Source organism: Nannobrachium achirus (genome assembly GCF_963921795.1).
Source record: "Nannobrachium achirus genome assembly, chromosome: 17".
Lineage (NCBI taxonomy): Eukaryota > Metazoa > Chordata > Actinopteri > Myctophiformes > Myctophidae > Nannobrachium > Nannobrachium achirus.
The window spans coordinates 60,735,940-60,762,289 of NC_137824.1; the positions used below are offsets into that span (position 1 = coordinate 60,735,940).

Sequence of the window (26,350 nt, forward strand, 5' to 3'; positions counted from 1 at the left end):
ACCAGGTATTATTATTATTATAAACATATTAAATATTAATGTATGTACAGTATGAGTTATTACTGGGCCTGGTCTGTGTCATCACCTTTACCAGGTATTATTATTATTATAAACATATTAAATATTAATGTATGTACAGTCTGGAGTTATTACTGGGCCTGGTCTGTGTCATCACCTTTAATGAATTGCATTTTTATAGCGCTTTTCCAAGTGCTCAAAGCGCTTTACAATGGTTCATTCATTCATACATTGGGAAGTGAAGCGGCCAACATTCGACGCCAGCGTCCTCACTTCCCACATTCACACACCAATGGTGGCAAGCTTGCACAACCAACTCATTGGAGGCAATGTGGGGTTCAGTGTCTTGCCCAAGGACACTTCGACATGTTGACAGGAGGAGCCGGGATTTGAACCTCCGACCCATGGGTCGTTGGCCAACCCACTCTACCTCCTGAGCTACAGCCGCCCCACGGTATTATTATAAACATATTAATTATGATTAATATTAATGTATGTACAGTCTGGAGTTATTACTGGGCCTGGTCTGTGTCATCACCTTTACCAGGTATTATTATTATAAACATATTAAATATTAATGTATGTACAGTATGAGTTATTACTGGGCCTGGTCTGTGTCATCACCTTTACCAGGTATTATTATTATTATAAACATATTAAATATTAATGTATGTACAGTATGAGTTATTACTGGGCCTGGTCTGTGTCATCACCTTTACCAGGTATTATTATTATTATAAACATATTAAATATTAATGTATGTACAGTATGAGTTATTACTGGGCCTGGTCTGTGTCATCACCTTTACCAGGTATTATTATTATTATAAACATATTAAATATTAATGTATGTACAGTATGAGTTATTACTGGGCCTGGTCTGTGTCATCACCTTTACCAGGTATTATTATTATTATAAACATATTAAATATTAATGTATGTACAGTATGAGTTATTACTGGGCCTGGTCTGTGTCATCACCTTTACCAGGTATTATTATAAACATATTAAATATTAAATATGATTAATATTAATGTATGTACAGTATGGAGTTATTACTGGGACTGGTCTGTGTCATCACCTTTACCAGGTATTATTATTATTATAAACATATTAAATATTAAATATGATTAATATTAATGTATGTACAGTCTGGAGTTATTACTGGGACTGGTCTGTATCATCACCTTTACCAGGTATTATTATTATTATTATAAACATATTAAATATTAAATATGATTAATATTAATGTATGTACAGTCTGGAGTTATTACTGGGACTGGTCTGTATCATCACCTTTACCAGGTATTATTAAATATTAATATTAAATATGATTAATATTAATGTTTGTACAGTCTGGAGTTATTACTGGGACTGGTCTGTATCATCACCTTTACCAGGTATTATTATTATATACATATAGATATTAAATATGATTAATATTAATGTATGTACAGTCTGGAGTTATTACTGGGCCTGGTCTGTATCATCACCTTTACCAGGTATTATATTATATATATATTAAATATGATTAATATTAATGTATGTACAGTCTGGAGTTATTACTGGGCCTGGTCTGTATCATCACCTTTACCAGGTATTATTATAAACCTATTCAATATTAAATATGATTAATATTAATGTTTGTACAGTATGGAGTTATTACTGGGACTGGTCTGTATCATCACCTTTACCAGGTATTATTATAAACATATTAAATATTAAATATGATTAATATTAATGTTTGTACAGTATGGAGTTATTACTGGGACTGGTCTGTATCATCACCTTTACCAGGTATTATTATAAACATATTAAATATTAAATATGATTAATATTAATGTATGTACAGTATGGAGTTATTACTGGGCCTGGTCTGTATCATCACCTTTACCAGGTATTATATTATAAACATATTAAATATTAATGTTTGTACAGTATTACTGGTTGTACAGACTTACTGTACATACTGCAACCACTGCAACATGTTATGGTGTAATGACTGTGTATGCAAATGTGAGCCCTATAGACACAACGCAACGACCTAGAGGGGAGGCCGGCGAAGCGGCCGACCTTATAGAAAAGCTGGCGTTCTACCGTTGTGGTCCTGGCTAAACGCTGGGCCTGGCAGAAGTCTGTGATTTCTTTTAGTCCGGATCTAGTGGTTCTCAACCCTTTCAGGCCACAACCCCCAAAATAACCATATTTAAACTGGACTCAAAGTCCATTATTTATTCAACATTTGAGCCACAGAACGTTTGATGATATTTAACCTGTCAGACCCAACATCTGTTTTGTTGGATAAGATATTTCCCAGAGCAGAGATAAACAGGCAGACGCTGATCAAAATGATTCCTCCTCTGCATTCTCTATATGTGTAGACTTCAGACCATTTAGGGTCCATTTGGTTTCATTTTACACTCTCACGAGGTAAAGATCTATAAGGGTCCATTTGGTGACCAACTCTCCATTTTAGCGGGGGACCACCTGGAACCGCCTCGAGGACCACTGGTGGTCCCCGGACCACTGGTTGAAAACCAGTAGTATTTGATATATCCAATATTGACTTTATATTAAAACTCTACAGATGCAGATTCTTCTATGTATTTAGAAATGTTTAAATTGATTAATTATTATATTTTATCATTAAATGTATCATTCATTTGTTGTGTTTCTCTGTTTCAGGTCCAAGGTTTATTAAACGGACAGCAACAAGGAGAAGACATTCTGTCTGGATGTTTACATTCTTTGCATATTTCTGCATATTTTTGTATCAGTGATTTTAGTATCTTACTGGCTGCTTCATAGTGATTGTATGCTGTATATATTTTTTTTACTTTTTTGTAAAAAATACATTTTTTTGTGTAGAGTATCAAATAAACAGTTTTAGTTGTTTTAATGTATGTTTAAATAAAAAAAAATAAAAAAGTTTAAATACAGTAGAATCTACTGTAAGTTATGTGTGTCTGACTGACTGTTATGACAGATGCTCAGTCAACGATATAACAATAGAATCGTAATACAAATGTATACTTTATCTTCAGTCTAAACAATATACTATACAAAATAAATATATACGTTGAAACTATAGGATAGCTGTAGCCTAACACTCAGCCTGAATTGACATTTCGTTTCACTCCAGAATCGCCTAAACACATTTTAAAGGGGTGTGGATTCAGGGTCTAACCAGGCTAGGATAACTGTTGAATGATCCTAGCATCTTTCTAAACCAAGGGTCTTCAACAGGGGGCCCGGGACCCCTAGGGAGTCCTCAGAGTTAGTATAGGGGGTCCTCCAAATCTTTGTGTGATAGAAACCTTTTTCTCCCTTTTTATATTAACCACTTGAACCCTAGTGTCCATATTCTGAGAACTTTAGCCAAAAATAGCCGATCTACGAACGCTGCGAGGCGTTGTGAGCTTGTAGATCGGCTATTTTTGGCAAAGAGCTTTGGTATAGAGGGGGAAAAGAGCAGACTAAGTACAGAGTGAAAGGTCAAGTGAAACTACAGTATTATGGAATCTATGAACAGGTTGTGGGGGTCCCTGCTTCATCTCTCTCAACTAAGGGGTCCTTGGGCTGAAAACGTTGAAGACCCCTGGTCTAGTGTTTCCTGTATTGCCAAGTTAATGTTCCCGGTCCACCAGAGGAGGGCAGCATTTCCCATCATATTTGATATGTCTGATAGTGGTGTCACAGTTGATGACTTGAAGTATTGAATCACTCAGTGAACCAGAGTTGTTTTACTGTAACTCAGCCAAGTATTCACTGTTCTGTTCTGAGCATCACTAGAACACATGAGCTGCTGAGTCTGAAAGGTCAGGTAATGATCTATTTAACTGTCCTTTAGTTCAGGGGTTCCCAAACTTTTTATCTCAGGGCACCCATTGATATTTTCTTTTTCATCCTAGGCACACACATTATATCGTCGTCGTCGGGTGGAAACCTTGTATGTCCAAAACCTTCTCTTTTTGTATTATTTTAAAAATGATTTAACAGTGAAAATAGCAGACCTACAAACACTTGTAGATCTGCTATTTTCACTACTTGTGTGACACTTTTTTATGAAGAAGTAGGGCTTTTATTTTACCAAAACACACATTTGAAACTTGGAGATAACAAGGTTTTTGCCTGACAGCGACAATATTCATAATTTTCACTCCCAGCGCCTTATATTTATAGCATATTTTATGGCCATTATGTTGTGAGGAAAACATTGAGATAATAGCCATGAAAATAACTTTGTACTTCAAGTTTAAAGTGATACTAAATATTTTTTCAAGTGTCCAAATAAATTCCAAATATCGAATTCTCACAGCACCCCAGGGTGCCCCGTCACCCACTATGAAAACCCCGCTTTAGTACCTTGCGGTAAATAAACTACATTGACCAGTTTAGTAAAAAAGAAACAAGATGCAAGAATACTCCCAGACAACAGACATACAAGTTATCTTTTTATTAAAAACTGTACAGTGTACACTATGTAACATGAAGAGATTCACTAGCATCATTCTGTCTTCATTTATTAGCATATCAATTTACTAATGTAAATAAAACCATACATCAGTCAGCACTAAGTTTAAACCAGCTACTATACTATATAATATACTATATAATATATAATATATACTATATAATATATCCCTCTGATGTTCTCATGATTGAAATCATACAGTAGTTTAAAAAGCCTTGGCCTCATTCATTAACATTCATTAAACAATAAAAAAAATAGCTAATCCCTCCTCCATTCAACACAGCAGCAGTGAAACCATTCAAACTTCTTCAGGCACTTAACAGTATTAAGAAGAAAGAAAATATCAAGATTAAAAAGTAAATCCTCTCAATAATTATGTACATCATTGTTAAAGAGCATGAACTGATTTAAACCACAACCCTGTTTTACATAGAAACAAACATTTTGTGTTTTAAACACAGATATTGGTCATATTTTAAACTCTTTCCCACCTAAAGGGTTGACTACTTTGACAGTCAGTCAGCTCTTCTCCTAAAAGTTTTGACAACTAAATACAATCATTGTAACGAATAGTTCAGTTTTGTGGCACAAGCATGAGCAGTGAAGATAATATCTTGCAGGTTTATGAAACGCTATATTGTTGCTGCTGGCTGGAGACCTTGAATGTTTAAAACCATTCCTTTTTAATTATTTTCAAATCATTTTGAAGCAGTGACAATAGCAGATCTACAAGCTCGCTGTGTAGTTTGTAGACAGGCTAATTTCACTACATTCGAACGTCACTCTTGTACGATGAAGTATGGCATTCATTTCAGAAAATAATTTAAATACGTTTAAATGTGGTGGTCTGAGGTTTCTGCCCGACATGAATGTTTTGTACACATTATTGCCATGTTTCAGTGGAAATACTGGATGTGAAAATCTCAATCCCAGTGACCAACCGTAGAGGTTTAAATCTCTACTGGTTCAGCTCCCAGTGACCAACCGTAGAGGTTTAAATCTCTACTGGTTCAGCTCCCAGTGACCAACCGTAGAGGTTTAAACCTCTACTGGTCAGCTCCCAGTGACCAACCGTAGAGGTTTGTGGTCTTACTGGACAGCTCTGTGCAACTGTAAAAACTACATGTGAAGCAAGCTGTTGCTGTAAAAGACAAGTGTTCTTGTCCCCAATCCCCATGCTAAATAAAGGTGTGTGTAAGTTCTCCCTTTGATCAAACATGTCAAACAACTGTGTCAGTAGTACAGTACGTAGTATTACAGCAACTGTTCCAGAACAGCACAGCCTTCCTAATCATGCTCCTTTTCTTCTAGTTTGTATTTATAAGAATGTATCGTTATTATGACTTTGAAAAGCTGGATGCAGAAATCGCTACATTGTCCTCTTCCACTTCAATCATTTGTACCAATAAACTAAATTGCAACCAACATAAAGGGGAAAAAAATAAAAAGAAGGGAAAAGTTGCTAAAAGCAAAGCAACATTTTCAAGGCTTTCCTTGCCTGTTTGTTTCTAAACCAGACCGTGTGTCTTGGCGTTGGAGTGCAGGGAGAACGCCACTTTGAGACAGCCCAGCTCCTTGTCCTGATTACCCAGGGTGCCTTGCACTCTGTAGTTGCCATTGGTCAGCCAATAGGGAAGGTCCATGTACGGCAGGTAGAAATCTGATTGGGGGAGAGAGTAGGTGCCCTGTCGGACGAGAGACGAGATAGAGAGAGAGAGAGAGAGAGAGAGAGAGAGAGAGAGAGAGAGAGAGAGAGAGAGAGAGGCGCGTTTTAATATTTTGTTTCAGAGTGACTGTGATCCATAATTCAAAGTACTGACTGATCGTTTTTAGTGTATATATTAAGTAAGCGATAATGAATGGCTCTGCGGTGGTTGTCGATACATAACAGACCGACAGCCTGACGTTATCAGCCTGAAGTGATGAATAATTTGACTCAAAACTAAAAACAAAACAAAGTATTTCCTTGTTTACAGACGGCTGGAAGTGTTCCACAAGTGTTCGGTCGCCTTGGAAAACAAGGAAGTGCTGATCAAATAGATTCCATTTTCTGATACTAAGGTCGTCTATTTCTCGCTTAAAATATTTTTAAAAACATTCTTGAGAGCAACGTTTAGTTGTAAATGTCGCTGTGTGTTTGTTTACATGGCTGACATGTTGGATACAGCACAAGATTCACACAGTGCAGCTTGACTGCAGCAGGTGCTCTGAATCTTTGATTATGCAGCGGTCTGTTATAGAGCGGAGCGGTCTGTTATCCAGAAATAACAGACCCCTGATTTCAGCGATTGACCAATCAAGCCGGGTAATAAATAGTGACAGCATGGTGTCAACTCTACAAACCGGAGGTTATTCAACATGCATCTGATCTAATAAAACTGATTATAAATAATCCTATAATAATCTATACGCATACATCATAATACTCCAGTTTTAGCCTCACTGCACTGGCTCCCTGTTGTTTTTAGGATCGATTTTAAAATAAATGTACTTGTTTTTAAAGCACTCAATGGCCTGGCTCCACCATATCTTAAGGATTGCCTACCTAGATACCGGTACGTCCCTAACCGCTCCCTCAGGTCTGCCAGCGCTAACCTGCTTGACGTACCGGATATGACATATAAACAATATGGTGAGGCAGCTTTCTGTTTTTATGGGCCTGGAATAAGCTCCCAGCTCCCAGCTCACCTAAGACAGGCTTCCTCTGAGGATAGGTTTAAAGCACAGCTCAATACCTATTTCATCACCCTTGCTTTTAGTTGAATTTTAATTCCCTATGTTTGTTACTCTTATTTATTCTTTATTGTTTTGGAATGTTCCGTTCTTAGGGTCTTACTGAAGTTTTTGATTTTTATTTGTTTTTGTTTGTTTTGTGGTTTGAATTTATTTTGTTTTTTATCATGTATACAATCATTTTTGCACTGTAAAGCACTTTGAGCTGCATTCCTTGTCATGAAAAGTGCTGTACAAATAAAGTTTATTATTATATTACATGGGATGTTTGAATGCATTTTAAGACAAAAATGGACACGTTGTGAGATTTGGCGTAGATCAAAAAGGAACGCACCAAGTACAGAGCAAATCAGATCTACATGCACAATGCGAGGCGCTGTGAGCATGTAGATCTGCTATTTTAACAATTTCTGCCTCTAATATTTGACAGTTTGGGCAATGTTTAATTTGTCATTTTAGAGGTATTAAACAGTCCTTAAATTGTCACTTTAGAAATGTGCAGATACCCTCTATACACTTAAACCTTATGTTGGTTTGTTTACTGTTGAGTGAGAAAACAATGTTGCACGTTAAGTTAATCAGCTGGGGACCCCCCAAAATAATTTGGGAACCCCCCTGACAGTACTTACAGCCTTAAAGGGACAGTGACAGTACTTACAGCCTTAAAGGGACAGTGACAGTACTTACAGCCTTAAAGGGACAGTGACAGTACTTACAGCCTTAAAGGGACAGTGACAGGGCAGGCCGTAGGTGTGCATGGGTTCAGGACAGTCCTGTCCTGGAGGGACCAGCTGGGTCAGCAGGGAGCAGACGTCAGGGTAATGACAGCTGCCCAGGTCCTCCACACAGGGGACCTTCACCCAGAACCCTGCTACCTCCTTCTCTAAGGTCACATTCACCTGGAGGAGAGGAGAGGAGGAGAGGAGAGGGGAGGGGGAAACATAGAGAGAAAAAGAGAGGTCATTCATTGATCTGATTAAGTTTATTCATCCACAGTCATTATCATATCCTAGTGCATACATGGGCAACTGGCGGCCCGGGGGCCACATGCGGCCCCCACCTTCTCTTAATGCGGCCCTCAGGTTAATATCGGAATACTGATATTAACTTTTGTCTTTTTTTTTTACATCCAAAGTATTAGTAATTAAGTTCATAAAGTTTACATAGGTATAACTAGTGTAAATGCATGTGAAATTAAACAAAAATGTTAGATTTCAGGATTCCAATTCAAAAATAGCAAACGATAATTCAGGATTCCAATTCAGAAGTAGCACAAATAGTAGATCTACCAGCTCAAAATGTGCTGAAGTGCGACGCGTTTTGAGCTTGTAGATCGGCTATTTTTGCTACTCTTACTGGAGATAAGAGGTTTTTGCTTGACAGTATGCAATGTGGCCCCACTGGAGTGAGGGTGGAAATATAGTGGCCCTCTCCATCATCAAAGTTGCCCACCCACCCCTGTCCTAGTGTAACACCTGGGCTTCGAAAGCGGGTCTCCCATGTGAAAGTCCAACATCTTGACAATTGATCCAAAGGGATATCCCTATGGATCGAGGGAGATACTAGACTGTTGAGGCCATATAGGCTGAGGCAGTGAATCACTCTGCTACACTAGATAAATGGTCTCCAGATGATTAGCTTGATGTGCAACATTGTTTTCTCACTCAACAGAAAACAAACCTACATAACAGTATACTATAAAGTGTCATTCCCACTGGGCACAATAACTATGTCTACAGTATATCCTTCACCATTGCATATTTATTTATAGTTGGTGTGAACCCTGCCGTCCACTTGGCTTAGAACCATTCTTAAAACTATATGTTCTATAGTAATAATGCTCTGCTCAGTGTGAATGGACCTTTAGTGTGTACAGGGTAGCAGTGTGACAATTTAATCACTTTTAATGCAGAGACAATAAAACATTAATAATTATTTACCCTGGAGGGGAAGTGTGAAGTTAAAGGAGGTCAGACTGAGCTGAACGCTGTCATGAGGTGTTTATCTCATGCTGTTGATAGTCTGGTTGTCAGACTGTGAAGTCAGAATGCTACAGAAAACAGACACTGCGTGTCAACAAGCCACGGTCACGTTTAGCTTCCATGTCAACTACGGTAGTAATCATAACAAAATGATACTCTGTCCACCTCTGTCATACTTTAGTTTAGTCACAAGAATTCAACCTTGAAGTCGTTTCTCTCAGACTGCTCCATGCTCTTTTAAAAAGAAAAAACCCTCTCTTTTTCCGGGAGGGTTTCATATGGCATTTTTGCTGTATCACTTTTTGTGTTCTTTTTTGGACACTTCTGTTAGTCTCTGCACTGTTGGGTTGTGTTGGCAGGACTGAGTATAATTGCTGTGTTGACATGGCAGTGAGATTATTGTGTAGCACTGACTAGAATTCACTGTTGTGCTTCAAGTATTGCCATTTGTGTTGCGATGTGACACTTATGAGTGTTGACTGCTTTGACATTTTATTGTGCCTTGCTCTTTTTCACTGTACACAACAGTACTTTTTTCTTTGTCTTACTTCTCTGTAACTTTGTAAACCTTAAACTGCTGTCTCTGGGTGACTGATTTTTCCCCCTTGGGATAATAAAGGCATCTATCTATCTTTAACTACTTATATACTTCATTATATGATAAGTAACATACAATAGATCTTAAAGCTTGAGCTGAGAAGTGTTATGAGCTTGTTAACCAATAACAATCCACTACATATGGTCTCTGTTGGTCTTTAGACCCATTTAACCAAGTCCTAATCGCTTTGCTAAAAACTGAAAAATCTACTCGCTCGCTCATAACATGTCTTGACACATTGTGAGCTTGTAGATCTGCTATTTTCTGTCTAATGCCTCCTCAGAATAAGGATGGTTGAAGAAGTGGTTAGCTGTTGACAGAGGAAGCAGGACATCATGTCCTGTAGGGGGAAACCTTTACTCATTTCACCACACAAACCAAGACGGTTTTCACTTCCTCCGTCTTTCTACAGAAATAAACTGCTGTTGAGCTGTTCTAACCACCCCTGGAAATAACAAGCACGCATCTTAATCTGAAATGCTTCATGGTCTGCTCTAGAAGTCTAGATAACTGTCATAACAACAGCAAGACAGGTTTATGGCACAATATAATGCCATAAAATGAGTAGGTTAGTAGGCTAGTGGTGACTGTGCTGTTTATGTTTTGGTTTATAGTGTAGGTCAGAGTCATTTCTACATGCTCACTAATGCTTGTTCACTCCATTGTGTTCAGGTAGCAGCTCTTGCATTTGGACCACAAGGTTGGAGGAAGTTGGTTCTATGTTGTGTTTGTTCGAATCCTTTAGATCAGGGTTGGGCAATGATAGGGGGGGCCACTGTATTTACACACTCACTGCAGGGGCCACATTGATGTTAGAGGGACCACTGTATTTACACACTCACTGCAGGGGGCCACATTGATGTTAGAGGGACCACTGTATTTACACACTCACTCTAGGGGCCACATTGATGTTAGAGGGACCACTGTATTTACACACTCACTCTAGGGGCCACATTGATGTTAGAGGGACCACTGTATTTACACACTCACTCTAGGGGCCACATTGATGTTAGAGGGGCCACTGTATTTACACACTCACTGCAGGGGCCACATTGATGTTAGAGGGACCACTGTATTTACACACTCACTGCAGGGGGCCACATTGATGTTAGAGGGACCACTGTATTTACACACTCACTCTAGGGGCCACATTGATGACAGAGGGACCACTGTATTTACACACTCACTCTAGGGGCCACATTGATGTTAGAGGGGCCACTGTATTTACACACTCACTGCAGGGGCCACATTGATGTTAGAGGGACCACTGTATTTACACACTCACTGCAGGGGGCCACATTGATGTTAGAGGGACCACTGTATTTACACACTCACTCTAGGGGCCACATTGATGACAGAGGGACCACTGTATTTACACACTCACTCTAGGGGCCACATTGATGTTAGAGGGGCCACTGTATTTACACACTCACTGCAGGGGCCACATTGATGTTAGAGGGACCACTGTATTTACACACTCACTGCAGGGGCCACATTGATGTTAGAGGGGCCACTGTATTTACACACTCACTCTAGGGGGCCACATTGATGTTAGAGGGACCACTGTATTTACACACTCACTGCAGGGGCCACATTGATGTTAGAGGGACCACTGTATTTACACACTCACTGCAGGGGCCACATTGATGTTAGAGGGACCACTGTATTTACACACTCACTGCAGGGGCCACATTGATGTTAGAGGGACCACTGTATTTACACTCTAGGGGCCACATTGATGTTAGAGGGACCACTGTATTTACACTCTAGGGGCCACATTGATGTTAAAGGGACCACTGTATTTACACTCTAGGGGCCACATTGATGTTAGAGGGACCACTGTATTTACACTCTAGGGGCCACATTGATGTTAAAGGGACCACTGTATTTACACTCTAGGGGCCACATTGATGTTAGAGGGACCACTGTATTTACACACTCACTGCAGGGGCCACATTGATGTTAGAGGGACCACTGTATTTACACTCTAGGGGCCACATTGATGTTAGAGGGACCACTGTATTTACACTCTAGGGGCCACATTGATGTTAAAGGGACCACTGTATTTACACTCTAGGGGCCACATTGATGTTAGAGGGACCACTGTATTTACACTCTAGGGGCCACATTGATGTTAAAGGGACCACTGTATTTACACTCTAGGGGCCACATTGATGTTAGAGGGACCACTGTATTTACACACTCACTGCAGGGGCCACATTGATGATAGAGGGACCACTGTATTTACACACTCACTGTAGGGGCCACATTGATGATAGAGGGACCACTGTATTTACACACTCACTCTAGGGGCCACATTGATGATAGAGGGACCACTGTATTTACACACTCACTCTAGGGGCCACATTGATGATAGAGGGACCACTGTATTTACACACTCACTGTAGGGGCCACATTGATGTTAGAGGGACCACTGTATTTACACACTCACTGTAGGGGCCACATTGATGTTAGAGGGACCACTGTATTTACACACTCACTGTAGGGGCCACATTGATGTTAGAGGGACCACTGTATTTACACACTCACTGCAGGGGCCACATTGATGTTAGAGGGACCACTGTATTTACACACTCACTGCAGGGGCCACATTGATGTTAGAGGGACCACTGTATTTACTCACTCACTCTAGGGGCCACATTGATGTTAGAGGGACCACTGTATTTACACACTCACTCTAGGGGCCACATTGATGTTAGAGGGACCACTGTATTTACACACTCACTGTAGGGGCCACATTGATGTTAGAGGGACCACTGTATTTACACACTCACTCTAGGGGCCACATTGATGTTAGAGGGACCACTGTATTTACACACTCACTCTAGGGGCCACATTGATGTTAGAGGGACCACTGTATTTACACACTCACTCTAGGGGCCACATTGATGTTAGAGGGACCACTGTATTTACACACTCACTGCAGGGGGCCACATTGATGTTAGAGGGACCACTGTATTTACACACTCACTCTAGGGGCCACATTGATGACAGAGGGACCACTGTATTTACACACTCACTGCAGGGGCCACATTGATGTTAGAGGGACCACTGTATTTACACACTCACTCTAGGGGCCACATTGATGTTAGAGGGACCACTGTATTTACACACTCACTCTAGGGGCCACATTGATGTTAGAGGGACCACTGTATTTACACACTCACTCTAGGGGCCACATTGATGTTAGAGGGACCACTGTATTTACACACTCACTGCAGGGGGCCACATTGATGTTAGAGGGACCACTGTATTTACACACTCACTCTAGGGGCCACATTGATGACAGAGGGACCACTGTATTTACACACTCACTGCAGGGGCCACATTGATGTTAGAGGGACCACTGTATTTACACACTCACTCTAGGGGCCACATTGATGTTAGAGGGACCACTGTATTTACACACTCACTCTAGGGGCCACATTGATGTTAGAGGGACCACTGTATTTACACACTCACTGCAGGGGGCCACATTGATGTTAGAGGGACCACTGTATTTACACACTCACTCTAGGGGCCACATTGATGACAGAGGGACCACTGTATTTACACACTCACTCTAGGGGCCACATTGATGTTAGAGGGACCACTGTATTTACACACTCACTCTAGGGGTCACATTGATGTTAGAGGGACCACTGTATTTACACACTCACTGCAGGGGGCCACATTGATGTTAGAGGGACCACTGTATTTACACACTCACTCTAGGGGCCACATTGATGTTAGAGGGACCACTGTATTTACACACTCACTCTAGGGGCCACATTGATGTTAGAGGGACCACTGTATTTACACACTCACTGTAGGGGCCACATTGATGTTAGAGGGACCACTGTATTTACACACTCACTGCAGGGGCCACATTGATGTTAGAGGGGCCACTGTATTTACACACTCACTGTAGGGGCCACATTGATGTTAGAGGGACCACTGTATTTACACACTCACTGCAGGGGCCACATTGATGTTAGAGGGACCACTGTATTTACACTCCAGGGGCCACATTGATGTTAGAGGGACCACTGTATTTATACACTCACTCTAGGGGCCACATTGCATACTGTTGTTGTCGACAGAAACCTCTTATCTAGAAACATTCTTATCTCCATATCTGAACGTAACCTATTTGGTAAATTGATGTCCCACTCCATCACTCTACTGTCACCAATAATAAGTAGCTAAAAATAGCCAGTCTACAAGCGAAAAACGTGTCGCAATGCGGCGTGTTCTTTATTTAGATATACTTACAATATGTAAACTTTATTACAAATAAGTTGGACATAAAAAGAGTACAATTTTAATACTAGCCAATAGCCATCAAAAACTACTAATAAGGACTTCAAGTTTTAAATGAAGGTGGGGGCCACATATGCCCCCCGGGTCACCAGTTGCCCATGTATGCTTTAGATTCTAGAGTAGATAAATGTTTAAGTTGTAAACTAAGGCCCAAAGCAGGTCACCGGTTCTCCAAACAGTGAGGTTTATCAGTGGGTGTGACCGTATGGATCCTGTCCTCATTATGTTCTGTGTTGTAACTTTTAAGAGTTGTTCTTTGTTCAACTGAAACTCACATGATCAGCAGCATGAAAGCAGAAGTGCCCACAGGCAGGTTTCAGCTTGTTGCACTGAACAACAGTCTTCTAACTGTAACACCACCAGTACTACTCTGAGACTAACACACTGAACAACAGTCTTCTAACTGTAACACCACCAGTACTGCTCTGAGACTAACACACTGAACAACAGTCTTCTAACTGTAACACCACCAGTACTGCTCTGAGACTAACACACTGAACAACAGTCTTCTAACTGTAACACCACCAGTACTACTCTGAGACTAACACACTGAACAACAGTCTTCTAACTGTAACACCACCAGTACTACTCTGAGACTAACACACTGAACAACAGTCTTCTAACTGTAACACCACCAGTACTACTCTGAGACTAACACACTGAACAACAGTCTTCTAACTGTAACACCACCAGTACTACTCTGAAACTAACACACTGAACAACAGTCTTCTAACTGTAACACCACCAGTACTACTCTGAGACTAACACACTGAACAACAGTCTTCTAACTGTAACACCACCAGTACTACTCTGAGACTAACACACTGAACAACAGTCTTCTAACTGTAACACCACCAGTACTACTCTGAGACTAACACACTGAACAACAGTCTTCTAACTGTAACACCACCAGTACTACTCTGAGACTAACACACTGAACAACAGTCTTCTAACTGTAACACCACCAGTACTGCTCTGAGACTAACACACTGAACAACAGTCTTCTAACTGTAACACCACCAGTACTGCTCTGAAACTAACACACTGAACAACAGTCTTCTAACTGTAACACCACCAGTACTACTCTGAGACTAACACACTGAACAACAGTCTTCTAACTGTAACACCACCAGTACTACTCTGAGACTAACACACTGAACAACAGTCTTCTAACTGTAACACCACCAGTACTACTCTGAGACTAACACACTGAACAACAGTCTTCTAACTGTAACACCACCAGTACTGCTCTGAAACTAACACACTGAACAACAGTCTTCTAACTGTAACACCACCAGTACTACTCTGAGACTAACACACTGAACAACAGTCTTCTAACTGTAACACCACCAGTACTACTCTGAGACTAACACACTGAACAACAGTCTTCTAACTGTAACACCACCAGTACTACTCTGAGACTAACACACTGAACAACAGTCTTCTAACTGTAACACCACCAGTACTGCTCTGAGACTAACACACTGAACAACAGTCTTCTAACTGTAACACCACCAGTACTACTCTGAGACTAACACACTGAACAACAGTCTTCTAACTGTAACACCACCAGTACTACTCTGAGACTAACACACTGAACAACAGTCTTCTAACTGTAACACCACCAGTACTACTCTGAGACTAACACACTGAACAACAGTCTTCTAACTGTAACACCACCAGTACTGCTCTGAGACTAACACACTGAACAACAGTCTTCTAACTAACACAGCTTCACGACATGGAGCAGAGTGCCTCAAAACTCCCGCTCTAACGTCACTGTAAACCACAGATGTTTTTTTATGACACTTTCACAGTTCATTTCTGCAATTAAGTAACTGCCTGCCTGCTCAAACAAGGAAGTTCTGCACATGCATGGAATGACAGACAGACTCACAGCCAGGGGGCCCGCAGACAGACAGACAGACAGACAGACAGACAGACAGACAGGCAGACAGACAGACAGACAGACAGACAGACAGACAGGCAGCTAGCCACAACACTAGACTTTTTATATGTTGAATCTAGGGTTGCAATACCTCCCACTGGCAGCCATTGCATCAAAACTGTGATTGTATTAAACAATGTCAAACTCACCAACATTGCGGCTCTACAGAAAGCTTGAACTATCCTCTTTCTATCTGCAAAGTGTTTGTTTCATAAAAACCCAGCATAGACATGTTATGAGCTACTTTCTGTCAGAGTGTTGAACTTTGGAAGCGCTCGTCTTCAATAACGCAACGTCCCGCTGCCTCCTGCATTTAGACACAGGACCGTTGAGTGACTTCCCACGAGCGCTTCCAAACTCCAACACTTAAGAAAAAATAATCAACTGAACAGAATTTCTTGACAAAAGGTAACTCATAACATGTCTACGGTGGGTTTTTATGAAACAAACACTTTGCAGATACCGGTAGAAAGAGGATAATTCAAGCTTTCCATAGAGCCGCAATGTTGGTGAGTTTGACGTTGTTTAATACAATCAGATAGCAAAGAACTGTATGGATGCATTGGCTGCCAATGGGAGGCATGTTGCAACCTTAAATTCAACATATAAAAATAAAAATCTAGTGTTGCAATTTGCGGCTAACTTACAGCCATGGGTGCAGAGTGCAGACAGGCAGACAAACAGACAGGCAGACACACAGACACACAGACAGACAGACAGACAGACAGACAGACAGACAGACAGACAGACAGACAGACAGACAGACAGACAGACTCACCGCCAGCGGAGCAGACAGCTCTACAGAGGTGGTCCCCGAGGCCGCAGCGCTCAGGTCCCCAGGGATGGTGATGGGGTCAGGGGAGATGTTCAGGGTCTTCATGGCAGCCGGGGCGTCTGGCTGGCCGCAGTTCTTCCAATCAAAACCCAGGAGCTATGGCATCACAACACAGTTCAGCCAATCAAAACCCAGCAGCTACCACATCACAACATGGTTCATAAATGGTAAATGGTTCATTTCTACAGCGCCTTTATCCAAGGCGCTGTACATAGATTGGGCACATTCACCCATTCACCCACACACCCACACACACACGCATTCATACAGCGACGGCAGAGGAAACCATGCTTGGCACCAACCTGCTCATCAGGAGCAGTTAGGGGTTCAGAGTCTTGCTCAAGGACTCTTCAACACTGACTCTGGGGGAGCCCGGGATCAAACTTAAAGGTGTTTATAAATGCACCATTTACCATTTTACTTTTTACAAAGACTTGGTGTCTCTTGTTGACATATATTTGAACAGGCTAGTAATGTACTGTATAGGCAGTTTATAGCTGTGGTTCTCAAACGTTATGATGCAAAGAGCTCCACAAAACTCTGAGAGTGTATAAAAGGAACCAATGTGGTGTTTAATTCTTAGAGTTACACTGCTGTTAAGGGTTCTGGGTTCCATTTGAACCCTGGCTGGACCTCACTTTGAGCCACAGATCGTCTGACCTCGATCAGTCCCCCTACATTTGGCTCAAACATGGGGTTAACGCTATATGGACTAGGGCTGTCACGATATGACATTTTACATGACGATTAATTGTCACTCAAATAATTTGCGATTAACGATTTAATTGTGTTTTTGTTGTTGATAATTACATTTCTGTTTGGCTTTTAGGCTTTGAAGTTGTACATGGTAGACATAACCTAAATATACAAAGAAATTACTGACATATTTGACAACTTACAACTTACTACTTAAAAAATACTTTGATAGTGGAAATAGCCGATCTACAAGCTCACAACGCGTCGCGATGCGACGCATTGTGAGCTTGTAGATCTGCTATTTCCACTATTTCGGAAATGTTTCAACATTCACGATTTGACGATTATGACAAAATAATTGCGATAATGTCAAATAATCACGATTAGACGATTATGTAATAATTGTGACAGCCCTAATATGGACAAGAGCTAAAACTGGTCCTTCTAACTACACTGCCACCAACATGTATGTCATTTCTGGTGTTAAACTTTACAATAGGATCAGTTTAGTAGCAGACAAACCAAACTAACACTGGCTATAATGGATGATAAACAGAAGTTCTACACTCAATAAAACGTACGTAAAGTACTAAAGTGCCTGTGAAAGGAAGACCTGCACAGCTAAATAATAGTAGTGTTATAAACAGATAATCAATCACAGCTAAACAGTAGTGACATATAGAGAGGTAATGATTGTAGATAAATAGTACATCATATAAAGACATTATATTTACCTTGACATTGTTCTTTCTGCTCTTCTTGCTGTAGGATTTACAGCAGGACAATCCAACAACACACAGCAACAACACAACGTGCACAAACAGCCTCATCTTAACGCTTACGTGTGTGAGTGTTGTGTACTTACTAACTAACTGACTGACTACTACAACACAATGCTCACGTTATAAAGGTGGAGTCATCACATCCCATGGCTAAAAAAGCAGGAAGTGGTAGTAGACTGTCTGAAATAGGCATAGAGCGGTTGCCGTGGTAACTAGCTAGCCAATGAGAGCAAAGTATACAACGGCCAGCGTCCCTCCGGGCTATGGCATGGCACTAGCTCTGGAGTTCTCTGTCACTAATGATCCGCTGCACCGCAGGAAACACTGCTCAGCCTCTTGTCTGTAGTGAAAATATAAACTACACTTTTGTTACTCACCAAAACAAAGATGGTTTTATGGAGTTGAAAGCCTACTTTCCTCAGTGGCAACACTCTGAGCCCCACTTCACCTCTAAAATACACTTTTTAACCAGAAAATACAATATTTCACCGGACATTTTAGCTACTCAACAGCGCCCTCTACAGATCTGGTCAATAGAAATGTCCATTGACCAGTTTTCACCTTCCGATAAAATATGTTCTTTAGTGTCCATCCATAAAGTATATTTTAGAGGTGAGGTGGGTCTCAGATTGCTGCCACTGAGGAAAGTAGGCTTTCATCTCCATAAAACACTCTTTGTTTTGGTGAGTAGCGAAACCGTATTCTTTATTCTTTACTACAGACGAGACGGTGCGCAGGCTTTGTTTGTTTCACTCTGTATTCAAAAGTACAAATCTCTACATTGTCTTTTCTTTTCTTTTCTCTTTTTCCCCCAATGCATATGTAATGAATGCGCGTAATATAAATTCTAGGCCTATTTTAGTTGACTCTTATGCTACAATCGTTATATGAGATACAGCAAGGTTTCCTGAGTAAATAAGCCGAAAAGCTTACCAGGATCTCCTTTTAGTTGACCGTGTACCAGTGAACTGTACTGTCATGAAACTGTACTTTTTCCTGTACAAACTTCTTATAAGTTATAATTCTATGGTGCAAACTGACAATAAAATCTTCAATCAATTGTAGCTCAATTACACACAATCACCACAGGATGGCGCTCTATGCTCAACAATATAACGAGCAGCAGCGTGTAACAACTTATTATAGTTTTCTAGGGTTTTCATTCCCCTTTTAGTTTTACTTCCATAACTTGAAAAAAATAGTTTTGGTTATTTGACTATTTTTAATAAACTATAATAAATAATTATAACAATTAATAATTATAATTAACCCTGGTTGTGTCCCGGAACCAGAGGAATTGTTCCCAGTTCCACCTGAGACCATTTGATGGATGCAACCACCAGGACACGACTTCCGTCAAAACAAAACACGGAACTGACAGAGTGTTTATCATAGTTTATGTATTTATTCCTCCTTTATCTTTAATTAAAACATTTAATCAACACATTAACAGTTAATTATCAGAGCATGGCGGTGTCTGCGGTGCAGCTGGAGTGTGACGCCTTCCTGGTGTGCATGAACCATGCACTGAGCACTGAGAAGGAGGAGGTGATGGGGCTGTGTATAGGAGAGATGGAGACTAACAGGTAATTATTATAATATAATATATACATATCTACCTACTGTACCTACATACCTATATCTATTAATATATACCATGCTCTGAGCACTGAGAAGGAGGAGGTGATGGGGCTGTGTATAGGAGAGATGGAGACTAACAGGTAATATAATATAATATAATATAATATACACTTTATATCTTAGTATCTACTGTATCTATCTATAATATATATGAACCATGCTCTGAGCACTGAGAAGGAGGAGGTGATGGGGCTGTGTATAGGAGAGATGGAGACTAACAGGTAATATAATATACACTTTATATCTATCTACTGTACCTATCCACCTACCTACCTATATCTATCTATTATATATGAACCATGCTCTGAGCACTGAGAAGGAGGAGGTGATGGGGCTGTGCATAGGAGAGATGGAGACTAACAGGTAATTATTATAATATTATATAATATATATACATTATACCTACTGTACCTATCCACCTAGTACCTACCTATATCTATCTATTAATATATACCATGCACTGAGCACTGAGAAAGAAGAGGTGATGGGGCTGTGTATAGGAGAGATGGAGACTAACAGGTAATATTATAATATATATACATACCTACTGTACCTATCTATCTATCTATCTATCTATCTATCTATCTATCTATAATATATATGAACCATGCTCTGAGCACTGAGAAGGAAGAGGTGATGGGGCTGTGTATAGGAGAGATGGAGACTAACAGGTAATATAATATATATACAATAACATTATATCTATCTATCTACTGTACCTACCTATCTATACTACCTACCTATATTATATATGATCCATGCTCTGAGCACTGAGAAGGAGGAGGTGATGGGGCTGTGCATAGGAGAGATGGAGACTAACAGGTAATATAATATACTACTATAATACACTTTATATCTATCTATCTATCTACTGTACCTATCTACCTATATTATATATGAACCATGCTCTGAGCACTGAGAAGGAAGAGGTGATGGGGCTGTGTATAGGAGAGATGGAAACTAACAGGTAATATAATATACTACTATAATACACTTTATATCTATCTATCTATCTACTGTACCTATCTACCTATATTATATATGAACCATGCTCTGAGCACTGAGAAGGAAGAGGTGATGGGGCTGTGTATAGGAGAGATGGAGACTAACAGGTAATTATTATAATATAATATATACATTATACCTACTGTATCTATCCCCCTAGTACCTACCTATATCTATCTATAATATATATGAACCATGCACTGAGCACTGAGAAAGAAGAGGTGATGGGGCTGTGCATAGGAGAGATGGAAACTAACAGGTAATATAATATAATATAATATACACTTTATATCTATCTACTGTATCTATCTATAATATATATGAACCATGCTCTGAGCACTGAGAAGGAGGAGGTGATGGGGCTGTGCATAGGAGAGATGGAGACTAACAGGTAATATAATATAATATAATATACACTTTATATCTATCTACTGTATCTATCTAAAATATATATGAACCATGCTCTGAGCACTGAGAAGGAGGAGGTGATGGGGCTGTGCATAGGAGAGATGGAGACTAACAGGTAATATAATATAATATATACATTATACCTACTGTATCTATCTACTGTACCTATCCACCTAGTACCTACCTATATCTATCTATTATATATGAACCATGCTCTGAGCACTGAGAAGGAGGAGGTGATGGGGCTGTGCATAGGAGAGATGGAGACTAACAGGCAATATAATATAATACACTTTATATCTATCTACTGTACCTACCTACCTATATCTATCTATTATATATGAACCATGCTCTGAGCACTGAGAAGGAAGAGGTGATGGGGCTGTGCATAGGAGAGATGGAGACTAACAGGTAATATAATATATATACATTATACCTACTGTACCTACCTACCTACCTATCTATACTATCTATACTATCTATCTATTAATATGAACCATGCACTGAGCACTGAGAAAGAAGAGGTGATGGGGCTGTGCATAGGAGAGATGGAGACTAACAGGTTATGGTGCTCAACAATCTAAACATTGTGTGAAATAATGTAAAGTATAAATGCTGACCTGATGAACCTCCTGGGAGATCCAGACGTTGTTGTGATAATACACTGGGTAGTGCAGGCTTCAACTTCCTGTTTGTGCCCCAAAAGACGAGATCACCACAGGTTCTGTAATCATTTTGTTACAATTTTAGAAATATTAGGCCTTTGGCTTTCAATGTCATAAAATAGTGTGTGCGTGCGTGCGTGCGTGCGTGCGTGCGTGCGTGCGTGTGTGCGTGCGTGCGTGTTGCTCCATTGAATTGAGTTGACCAGACATGGCGGTTCAGCCGGCGTTGTCCCCCAGTTCCACCTTTCCAGCTGAGAGATAAATGTAAAACAGTAAATGTCCTGGTTTTAAGTACTTTTCACCACATTTAAAATGGTACCAGCTGCCCTGGGAGCTTTCATCAATGTCACTATGTGCTAAAATGATTGGTTAAAAGAAAAGAAAAGAAAAAGAGAAAATAAGTCAAAGACGTTGTGAAAGGTTACTCAAAAGCTTTTTTTCTTTTGGGGTCCCGATTGTTAAAAACTGTTGACATTCAGTCTGTCATCATCCTGATTATTAATTATTATTATTATTGTGACCAATAGGATCGTTCATATTAGTATGATTATGATGACGATGAATATTAATTGTTATTATTCTGACCAATAGGATCGTCCACATCCACTCTGTCATCATCCTGATTATTAATTATAGTTGTTATTCTCGTTCACATTAGTATGATTATGATGATGATGATGATGATGATGATGATGAATATTAAGTATTATTATTCTGACCAATAGGATCGTCCACATCCACTCTGTCATCATCCTGCGTCGCTCAGACAAGAGGAAAGACCGTGTGGAGATCTCCCCTGAACAGCTGTCTGCAGGTATGTACTCTATTACTGTATATGTAATCTATTACTCTATATGTGGCGATCTCCCCTGAACAGCTGTCTGCAGGTATGTACTCTATTACTCTATATACAGTATTATGTACTCTATTACTATTACTCTAGAGATGTACTCTATTACTCTAGATGTACTCTATATGTGGCCTTTCTGCAGGTACAGTATGTACAGTATGAACATTAGTGGTTTATAATACTGTTTCCCAAACCTGTTCTGGAAATAACTCGTCAAACAGCAGTCAATGAGTTAACGTTGTGTGAAGCACTTTGCCTCGTTGTTGAGACGTATCTTTACAAATAAAAACCTCTGTTCTTCATGTGTGCAGCCTCCTCGTTGTTGAGAGCTATCTTTACAAAAACCTCTGCTCTTACCAGGCCTGTCACGATTATTAAATAATCGTCTAATCGCAATTATTTGACATAATCACAATTATTTTGTCACAATCGTCATAATCGTTTCCATGTTGAACATTGATAGTGGAAATAGCCGATCTACAAGCTTGTAGATCGGCTATTTCCACTATCAAAATATAAAGTTGACAAATATGTCAGTAATGTCTTTGTATATTTAGGTGTCATATCTACCATGTGCAACTTCAAAGCCTAAAAGCCAAACAGAAATGTAATTGTCAACGACAAAAACACAATTAAATGGTTAATGGCAGAGGCATCTTTATAAATAAAACCCTGTGTTCCTGCAGCCTCCACCGAGGCGGAGCGCTTGGCGGACATGACGGGGCGTCCCATGCGGGTGGTGGGCTGGTACCACTCCCACCCCCACATCACGGTGTGGCCGTCCCATGTGGACGTGCGGACCCAGGCCATGTACCAGATGATGGACCAGGGCTTCGTGGGCCTCATCTTCTCCTGCTTCATCGAGGACAAGAACACCAGGTGGGTGGAATTATTATTACACCAGGTTATTTATGTCAAATGATTGCGATTAGACCAGGGGGTCTTCAACGTTTTCAGGCCAAGGACCCCTTAGTGGAGCACTACTGTAGAATCACCTTCATTTCTCAAATAAATCGCCCTGTAATTCATATTGATTCCCCGACCTCCCGTAAAACAGTTCATTACGGGATGCGTCTTTACTCTTTAGTAACTGGACGATACTCGTCCAGTTACTAAAACTGGACGATGGTTTGTAACCACGGCAGGCCCCACATTTCAGGCCCGTGCAGGGCTCTAGAGGGGAGTAGAGAGTTGTCCAGGGTGTTTTAGGGAAGGGAGTAGAGCGTTGTCCAGGGTGTTTTAGGCCTAGAATTATTGAATGCTTTAACCAGTGAAAAATAGCAGATATTACAACACCAGAGGCAGCGCCACAGATCACTTTCAACCCAGAGTCAAAACCAACAAAGGGTCAAACTCTTTTTTCTGCTATACCACCAAAATGTGGAAAGCCTTACCGAAGGCCATAAAGGAGTGTGGATCACTAGCATCCTTTAAAATTGCCCTGAAAAACCACTTACAGGCAGCAGCCGTTCGCAACTGGTAAAAAAAAACTAACCTAGCCCAACCCTACCCTCCCCTGCTCCTTCTTTGTATATACTTACTTACTTACTGTTTAGACTCTTTTTTTTGTTCTCTCATTTTTCTTTTCTTTACATATCTACTGCATAGTACTGTGTTCTATTCGTCTGTCATTCAATGTTATATGAGATACTTAAATGGTTTCCTGTGGAAATAAGCTTAGTCTTTTCATGGATCTCCTTTTAGTAGACCTTGTACCAGTGAACTGTACCGTCATGAAACTGTACCTTTTTCCTATGCAAACTTCTAATAAAGTCTTCAATCAATCAATCAAAACCGAGTGCCGCGCTGCAAGCTTGTAGATCTGCTGTTTTTGAAAAAGCCGTGAAAATGTGTGCAAATCTTTGAATATATGTATTTTCAAAGCGAACGTTTTGCATCTCAAATTTTGCTTCTGGGTGGTCCCTGGAACCCTGGAACTAAATATTTTGAGATGCGGGTCCGTGGCCAAATAAATATCATTTTGGGGGTTCTTCACATGAAAAGGTTTGAGAACCACTGACATAGTAGTCTCTCAAGAACAGACTAACTGAGCTCCAGTTAAGTGAAAAGGACCTTTTCTTTGATGATGGCTGGCCAGATTGCTGACATAGAAACATGGGTGTTTTCAAAAAATCTTAGAAGGATTCAAAAGACACTTATATAATCGGGTCAAAATTCTAATTTTCACGATTTTTCAAAAATAGCAGATCTACAAGCTCGCTGTGAGCTTGTATATCTGCTATTTTTCAATAGTTAAAGCATAACATAATAATACACAATAATGTCTACCCGTTCTGAATGGGTGTCTCATGTCCTCCTCTCGCCCCCCCCCCAGGACGGGCCGGGTCCTGTACACCTGCTTCCAGTCGGTGCAGCAGGCCCAGAAGGGCTCTGACTTTGAGCGTGTGGAGATCCCGGTGCACGTGGTCCCGCGGGCCTCCATCTCCAACGTGTGCCTGCAGTCTGCCGTGGAGCTGCCACGCATCCTCTGCCACGAGGAGCAGGACACGTACCGCCGTATCCACGGCCTGGCCCACCTGGACCCCGTCACCAAGATACACAACGGATCCGTCTTCACCAAGAACCTCTGCAGCCAGATGTCGGCGGTCAGCGGACCCCTGCTGCAGTGGCTGGAGGACCGCCTGGAGCACAACAAGAGCTCCATAGCAGAGCTGAGCCGAGAGAAGGAGAGGCTGGAGGAGGAGCTCAGTGCTATGGGGGAACATTAGTAGTTTAATACACACATACATACTGTATATACGTACATGTAGGCAAACTAGGGTTTTCAAAGTGGATGACGGGGCACCCTGGGGTGCCGCGACGGCAGTCCAGGGGTGCCGCGAGATAAGTTATTTTCAGTCAGTTCTAACCAAAATGGCTGTTATCTCAACGTTTTCCTCGCAACATAATCACTAAAATATCGTCACTGTTGGGCAGAAACCTCGTATCTCCAAGTTTCAAATGTGTACGTCTTTTGGTAAAGCAAAGCCCTGCTTCATCATACAAGACTGTCGCACAAAACTAGTGAAAACAGCAGATCTACAAGCACACGGCGTTGTGTGCTTGTAGACCTGCTGTTTTCACTAGTTTAGATCATTTTATAGATGATAAATACAAAACGAACGGTTTTGAACATACAAGGTTTCCACCCGACAACGACGATATGCTATAAATATAAGGTGCTGGCAGTGAAAATTATAATGTAGGGGTGCCTCGGATTAAAAAATAATATTCATGAGGTGTCCTGAGACAAAAAGGTTTGGGAACCCCTGGTCTATACAGTGGAGCTCAGTGCTATGGGAGAACATTAGTAGCCGGGGACCCAGTCCCTCAAACTGGGAGAGGACCTGTGATGTTCTGCCGCACTTTTTTATTTCTGTTTTATCTATTAGT

General features: G+C 40.6%; 2 protein-coding genes across 3 annotated transcripts; one reads left to right on the forward strand and one right to left on the reverse strand.

Annotated features, from left to right (window-relative positions):
- Positions 1-4,464: 4,464 nt before the first annotated feature.
- Positions 4,465-18,482, reverse strand: LOC308301782 (ganglioside GM2 activator-like). Of its 2 annotated transcripts, XR_013962910.1 has the most exons (5): positions 18,341-18,482; positions 16,854-17,006; positions 7,941-8,123; positions 5,536-6,176; positions 4,465-5,447 (listed from the first exon to the last, which is right to left on the reverse strand). XR_013962910.1 is itself a non-coding variant. In XM_080745888.1 (4 exons), exons 1-4 carry the CDS (start codon positions 18,434-18,436, stop codon positions 6,000-6,002), a joined length of 609 nt encoding a protein of 202 aa, XP_080602014.1. In that variant the 5' UTR covers positions 18,437-18,482; the 3' UTR covers positions 4,465-5,999. The 2 variants fall into 2 exon arrangements, 1 of the variants encoding a protein (XP_080602014.1); XM_080745888.1 differs by having other exon boundaries at positions 4,465-6,176.
- A 1,258-nt stretch (positions 18,483-19,740) lies between these two features.
- Positions 19,741-25,900, forward strand: brcc3 (BRCA1/BRCA2-containing complex, subunit 3). The gene is made up of 5 exons (XM_080745796.1): positions 19,741-19,974; positions 22,699-22,717; positions 22,852-22,921; positions 23,644-23,836; positions 25,293-25,900. Exons 1-5 carry the CDS (start codon positions 19,856-19,858, stop codon positions 25,684-25,686), a joined length of 795 nt encoding a protein of 264 aa, XP_080601922.1. The 5' UTR covers positions 19,741-19,855; the 3' UTR covers positions 25,687-25,900.
- The last annotated feature ends 450 nt before the right edge of the window (positions 25,901-26,350 follow it).